Genomic DNA, 7,325 nt, shown 5'->3' on the forward strand with positions numbered 1-7,325 from the left:
ATGGATTTTATGTGAACAACCATGCAATTCTGTAAGCTATATTTCATGCAAATTGCTTCCAGGTTTAATCTCTTAGCACCTATTTTTTACACATTTCTCGGGGGTATGTCCCCAGACCCCCCCCCCGGCTAGCATTAGTATGTTTTGCATGCTGACTGTGCTTCGCACAATATCTTTTGGCTTTTGATCTCATAAATTAGATCCCCCCCCCTCCAGCTCATGGGTGCATATTCTGCAATTACACATATGTGAAATTATTCAAAAGCACCTAATTTGTCTAGGAAGCTTACATTGCTCTACTTCTACTTTTCTCTTCACGTAAAATTACTTGGGCTGGTTTCTCACCTCAATCATGGCATCGATAGAAATCTCTTCTGGGTTAACAGACTGGACGTCAATACATTTTTGAGCGTCTAACGACAGCCACCGTGTTGAGCCGAGTTCAAAGGTTCTTGTCGCATTCTGGCATTCCGTTTTCACCGTACACCTACATATGAAAAGCAAAGGACGGACGTAAGTTGATTACGAATACAAATTATCAAAAGTAATATATGTAGACGTCAAAATATAATTGTATAATATGGAGAAATATATCATTCCTTAGTTAAGTGGTTGTAATTCAACGTTTCGTCATCAATAACGGGCGGCAGAGAGTTTTATTTATAATTCTGTCTATACTTAACATTATATGAATAAATGGACGAATTGCTTTGATACAATCTGAAAACGAAATGTTTTGAGGTAAAAAAATATCACAAGGGTTATGATTCTATTCTTTATTGTAAACAACAGTTTAACATTTAGAATGATCCATATCTTTGAATGGTGGAATTCTATAACGTATTTTACTGTTTTTGTTTAAATGCTAATTTTAAGAATTTTCAGTTTTTTGTTTTGTTTTTGACATAAAGAATAACAGAAAAATAATAACAAAAACTAAAAAAAAGCTTGATACAACAGTAACAAAAACGTCAAAATCATGCAAAAGAAGACAAAATAATACAAAGAAAAAATTCAAGACAATGATAATAATAAATAAGACAGAACAGTAATGAGTAAAAAAACGGCTACAAAAACATTTACAGTTACTGACAGACTAGAAGAGAAATTATTTATATAACTCATAATACTTCGCTACCCAGTGGCACAGCGGAATCTCTGCGGACTTAGAATGCCAGAAACTTGGTTTCAATACCCGTGGTGGGCAGAGCACAGATAGCACATTGCGTAGCTTTATGCTTAATTACAAACAAACATAATGCTTCACCAGGTTAATCTAGCATCTTGTCCCTGGTGGCTTAGCAGTACGTCTATGGCTTATAATACAAATCGGGTTTTCGATACCCATGGTGGGCAGAGCATAAATAGCCCACTGTGTAGTTTTGGGCTTAGCAATAAAACAAACAAATCTAGCATCTTCAAGTTTAAATGGTACAAAAGATCTCAAAAGAATTTCAAACTACATTTAAATAAGACGTAAAAGATGTGCGTGGCAAAGTGACAGTTCATAAATATAATAATTCCTTTGTTTTCACTTTGTAACAATATTATTTCAAACTTATGCGTTATATCAGAACTGACAAGACCTAATAAAATGTGAATACACTTCTAATGAGCAGCATAAAAGTTCAAAAATGAAAAACATCATTTGTGGTAAGGCCTACGTTACGTTGTCTGAACGTACTGTAGGATAATTTATTCACTTGCAGACGATCTCATCAGTCAACGCACAATTAAAGCAATTAATAATTCCATCTCTATTACTTTCTAGACATAATTTCATTATGATGTCACAAGTGGTGACATCATAAAGTTTTAAGGGAGGTAAAACGCGTTGCGCAATGTGGGCTCGTGGGTGTACTAAGAAATAAACGTTCAAATCTCTAATCAGTCAGACAAGAGTAGCCAAACGGTTGTCGGTGAGTGCTGTTGACTAGCTGCCTTCCCTCTATTCTATCAATTTAAAATTAGGGATGGTTATACGCTGTGTAGCTTTGCGGGAACATTGTGAAACAAGCAAACAAACTTACCAATAGAAGTTCAGACTCGTTTTTATATGTTGAAAAATGTAACTGAACACTTGTACGTTTGTCTAGATTTATCTTTTTTTTTTTTTTAATAAGTAAGGCTTAGGCATTGCTTTATCTGTTTTAGAGTAAAGGTACATACTAGGCTATCTGCGCTCTGTCCATCACTGAAATTGAACACCGGATTTTAACACTATAAATCATTAAATTTGCCGCCGACCCATTGGGGAATGGGCTTAGGAATATTTAATACAATAATGAAAAGGAAACCAATAACTACAAAAATGTCAAAGAGTTGGCTTTGTTTCAAATCAGTTACGTAGAATTTCTTAATGATTCAATTATAGAATACTGAAGAATAATTAGGATAAAAAACGAACCTTCTTTGTAAGGAACACCATCCACAATAGGGATTTCTAGCCCGTAAGCACCCTTCACACGTACTGTATTGTTGACACCTTTCAATCACCACTTTACTCACCTGTTGGTAAAAACACACACAAAAACAAGAGTATCAGTATGTACGTCACGATATATATATATACGTTATATTAAAACGAATTTGGAGCTTCACCACATTATACAGTCCATGTCACAACGTCCAGTCATGTTCTATCCGACAGTGAATGGTATTGGAATGTAGTTTTCATCGCAAAAGGTCCAGTTGTAAGTTTATCATGTTCAAAGCACATAATGCATCCCAGTTAACTTTCCATAATCTATTTAGTGTACGAAAACAACAGTTTCTTAGCGATCGTTTTAACAGTCCGATAAGTGACTTGATCGGTGCGTCTTCGTGTGAAATAGCATGTAAACCTCTTTAATTTTACAGTTGCTTGAGGTATACGACGGTTGGATGGGAGGTATGACTGGAATCTTCCCGTCTTGATAATTCTAAATCCTCCATCTGAACTCATCTTTATGGTATAAGTATGTGGGTATTTTGGAAAGGGCTACATCACACTATCTATGTAACGCCAGACAATATTAAAATGTAGTTACGCTACAGTGCGATATAATATATTCGTTGTTTGTTACGTTACTTGCTGATTTGCATATTTAAAATCTTTTTAATGCCCAGACAACACAATGTTTTGTATTATTCACCTGTCACCTGTTAGTTTTAAATCGTTCACTCACCCTTCTCCTGTTGTATTATTATTACACACAGGAGATAGAAAAAAACATATACATTATCATTTTCGATGTTTCGTTCTGAAGTTAAAAAAATACTTTATGTGAGGTGATAATAATAAATATTTTAATTATTTAAAAAACTAAATAACAAATATCACCATAATAATGCTTTTATTATAACCTTTAAATATCAAAGTGTTACCTCAGTTAGTTTTCTTATTTAATTAAAGTGACCGTACAAAAAAGTAACATTAAAATGCTCAATAAAAACTATTCTTCAACACACAAAAAGACTTAATATTGTTTTTTTTTTTAATTTGTCATCGACATCATCCAAATCATAGAACATTTTATTTTGTTGAGCCTGTGTTTCGTGTTAAATGATACGTTCCATAAGTTGTTCAACTTGTTTAACACAAAAGTCCCATCTGTTTTTATGTTAAATTTTAAGGTTATTTTTTGATCACGTCATGTTGTACTGGTTCATTTGAGTTCATCTTTAATCGTCGTACTCGATAAACCAAGAAAAACTAGTCGAAATGTGGCAATATTTTCATGGTAGATTTAATACAATCCATTTCGGCATTATCATAGAGAATTAGGTTAAAGAGAATGTCCCTTAGGAGCAATAAAATGTTTCGTGCTTAATTTTAAAAAAAATCGAACTCACACAGCTATTTATTAAACTGTAAACAAATAGCCGGCCTATTTTAGCTGAAGAAGAACATAGAGTAACCATTTTTACTTGTCTTTAACTAAAATAATTAGATATTCTATCTTATAAAACTATCATTCTGATACCTCACCAGATGACGAGCTGATGAGGAGCTCTTTCCATATATAATTTACGGATCCACCTATAATGGTCGAAACTACATATTTGACTTACTGTATAAGGAGAAGCAGCATAAACAAATTTTCTACTGGGATCTAGATGGATGTCTGCAATGATGGGATTTCCAGCATCGACCACAACTTCTTCAAATTCTTCAGCTGTCTCATTACTGTTGAGGAGCACCTACAGCCCCTCCCCACATACACCAATAATATTTTGATATATATATATATATATATATTTATTTATTGATAATACATAATATATATATATAGTACAAGTCAAAACCAACACAAATTAAATAAGTTATCATGATAATATTGCCTTAAATGACATCTACGTCCACAAACATCAAAACTCAAAAGTCCAATGACAGAAGAAGAAAGCTTCAGATATGAATGTAATGATTTATCAAAAACGTAAATCTTGCAATGTAAGCTATATAACAGCTTTGTAATTTTAGGAAATTACTTATAAATATCATTGTATCACACTGCATGATATCACTACAAAAGCAAGTGCAGAGGTAAATAACAGCATTGTGGTATCAAAGTAAACATTTTGTACACTACTGATTAGCAAAATGATTACCAGTGGTAATTTATATCCAAGAAAGATTTAGTTCATAATTACAACACGATAAACATTCGATATGGAAGATGCCTAACGGTATCTCTTGGATAACTTGCATCATGTAGAACAATAAAAGCTTACAGAAATCAAGTAAATCAGCATGATTGTTTTTAACTACCCCAAGAATGTTTGTAAATCAAGTGGGAAAACCGGTAGGTTTTGTTTCCTTTTAGTTCTTGTCAAACGGGGAGTAGAGTGATTTGGATTAACACATGTTTAAATGCAAATATGACCGCGTTTAGTGTAAAAAAAACAACAACAACAAAACAAACTTGATCTAATCGTAATGCATATATTTATTTAAATAAAGACCCACAGTTTATTATTCGGTAGACTGCCTATGGTATTTCTATAAGAAGTCGGGTAAAAGTTTCTACGTAATATTTTTAATTTGTTAATTAACATTTAGAAGACTAAAAAAATCGAAGAATGTCACGCTGTTGTAATTATTTCACTGAAATCATTTTCCACTATACTAAAATGTGTATGATTTATTACCATGTCGTTTTTATAATTGCATTCTCAGTTTCTCTGTGATATTTCGGCTACATAAATGTAACTATATACAAACTAAATATATACAAAAGTAGCCACGTTAGAATAAAAGGGTTAACCATATAAAGATGTGACATAAAAAAGGAGCCAAGTTACATAAAAGGGGGAATCCTTGCAAAGATTTTGTGTAAAAGTAGGTAAGATGAACATGTAAAAATTGGGGAAATCTTGGCCCCCTTTTTATCTCGTGTTTCTGCTTGTTCCTTTATTCTACTTGATAAAACCTGCCTACAATACAGCACACCAACACGTGTCATGTTGGTTCACTCACATGTAACAAACAGTTCACACTTCGTACAGATATTACATAGAGTAGTCATTCGTCAAATGGAACTAGACAAAAGTAAGTTCTAATATTACTTTACTCAGCAACCTTTGACTGAAATTTGGCCAGAGTAAATCGCATAATTTGCTCATTCCAAATCTAAGTACTACTTTCTAAACATTAAATTCGCATCACTTTAATTATCTCAAATAGGTACAGTAATGTTTTGTTTCCACTTAGTTCTTTCTTAATAAAGGGTTTCTTGATTGCACGTGGTAGTCATGACGATAAATCTTCACTCTTACAGTAACTACTTTCGGAAAGAGCGTTTTATCTATACACTTCATAACACAGTAGCGATGCTTATATCACCCCATTAATTAACTAGACACGGTCAGTTATGGGTGGCATTAACGTTTAGGCCATTGTTCAATCATAAAGCATGGATATCGAGCCTTACTCTAAAAAAAAAACAAAAGTTAATCTCATATTCCATTATTAAGTGAACAACAAAATACGAGTTATTTATTTACAGATATGCGGAGATTAAAACTCACAACCATCAGTTAAATTTACGTATCAATACGCTAAAATTACATGCATACAAATCCAATTTGGATGTTAAAACCACGTTATGTATTATTTATACATAGAGGATAAGTTACGTGTGACATTAGTGGAATTGCTGAGATTGTTTGGTACGAATCAAAAACATATGTCTTTCAGGACAATAAATTACTATATTTTTATATTGTAGAAGTTAAAAATATTTTATAGTTAAAACTGGACAATTTACTATCATTAATTAAAGTTGAAATATATTCAAATACCTAATAGTTCAGGATACACAATAATCAGAACTCAAAATGACGTCACTATTATTATAGTATTAACTATGCAAAATTAACTCATATATATATTTATATATCATGTACATTACAGAATACTACTATTTCAATGGTGCAAAGAAAATGTGTTATTAAAAATAAGAACCATATATTCACTTTTCGTAAAGGACAAAAAAAAAATTCACAAACATTCAAAGAAAGCTACAACATACAAGTCTGAAGTTATGGACAAAAGATGTAAACATACGAGTCAGAGCTGCATAAAATGAAATGCTAATAAACAAAGAGTAGTAAACGTTCTGATAATTAAACTGTAGAATATATTAATGTAAACGGTCTGATAATTGAATTGTAGAATGTATCAATGTAAACGTTCTGACAATTAAACGGTAGAATATGTTAATATAAACTTCAGATAATAAAACTGTAGACTATTTTGATGTAAGCATTCTGATAATTAAACTGTAGAGTATGTTAATGTAAACTTTCAGGTAATTAAACTCTAGAATATGTTAATGTAAACTTTCAGATAATTAAACTGTACGGTATGTTAAAGTAAGCATTCTGATAATTAAACTGTAGAGTATGTTAATGTAAACTTTTAGATAATTAAACTGTACGGTATGTTAATGTAAACGTTCACATAATTCAACTGTAGGATATGTTCAGCAGAAGCGTCATTTTACAAATGGCCTTAGGGTGGGACAAAAAAGGCTGACCTCGCGTGGGCCTTCCAATTCAGCTAAGGAGCCTACGCTATGGCGTAAGTTGCATATACGTGTTAATAATGGTTGGAGACGGCTTGAATGGGTAATGAAGAAAAACTTTAATATAAGTTTAACATAACAGCAAATGTACAATGTTTCGACAAGGTTTTGTCATAATCAGGTATAAATGATGATGACAAAACCTTGTCGAAACGTTGTGCATTTGCTGTTGTGTTAAACTTATATTAAAGTTTTTCTTCATTACCCATTCAAGCCGTCTCCAACCATTATTAACACGTATATGCAACTTACGCCATA

General features: G+C 32.4%; 1 protein-coding gene across 1 annotated transcript in view; it reads right to left on the reverse strand.

The window, feature by feature from the left end:
• The window catches only part of LOC106478158 (plexin-B-like), a 60,406-nt gene that overhangs the window by 36,223 nt on the left and 16,858 nt on the right, over positions 1-7,325 (reverse strand). Inside the window, exons 4-6 of the mRNA XM_022381714.1 lie at positions 4,054-4,182; positions 2,408-2,508; positions 346-487 (exon numbers count right to left, since the gene is read on the reverse strand). Of these exons, the coding sequence (XP_022237422.1) occupies positions 346-487; positions 2,408-2,508; positions 4,054-4,182 (372 nt within the window). The remainder of the gene's footprint in view (positions 1-345; positions 488-2,407; positions 2,509-4,053; positions 4,183-7,325) is intronic.

This window comes from Limulus polyphemus, unplaced genomic scaffold, assembly GCF_000517525.1.
Source record: "Limulus polyphemus unplaced genomic scaffold, Limulus_polyphemus-2.1.2 Scaffold186, whole genome shotgun sequence".
Lineage (NCBI taxonomy): Eukaryota > Metazoa > Arthropoda > Merostomata > Xiphosura > Limulidae > Limulus > Limulus polyphemus.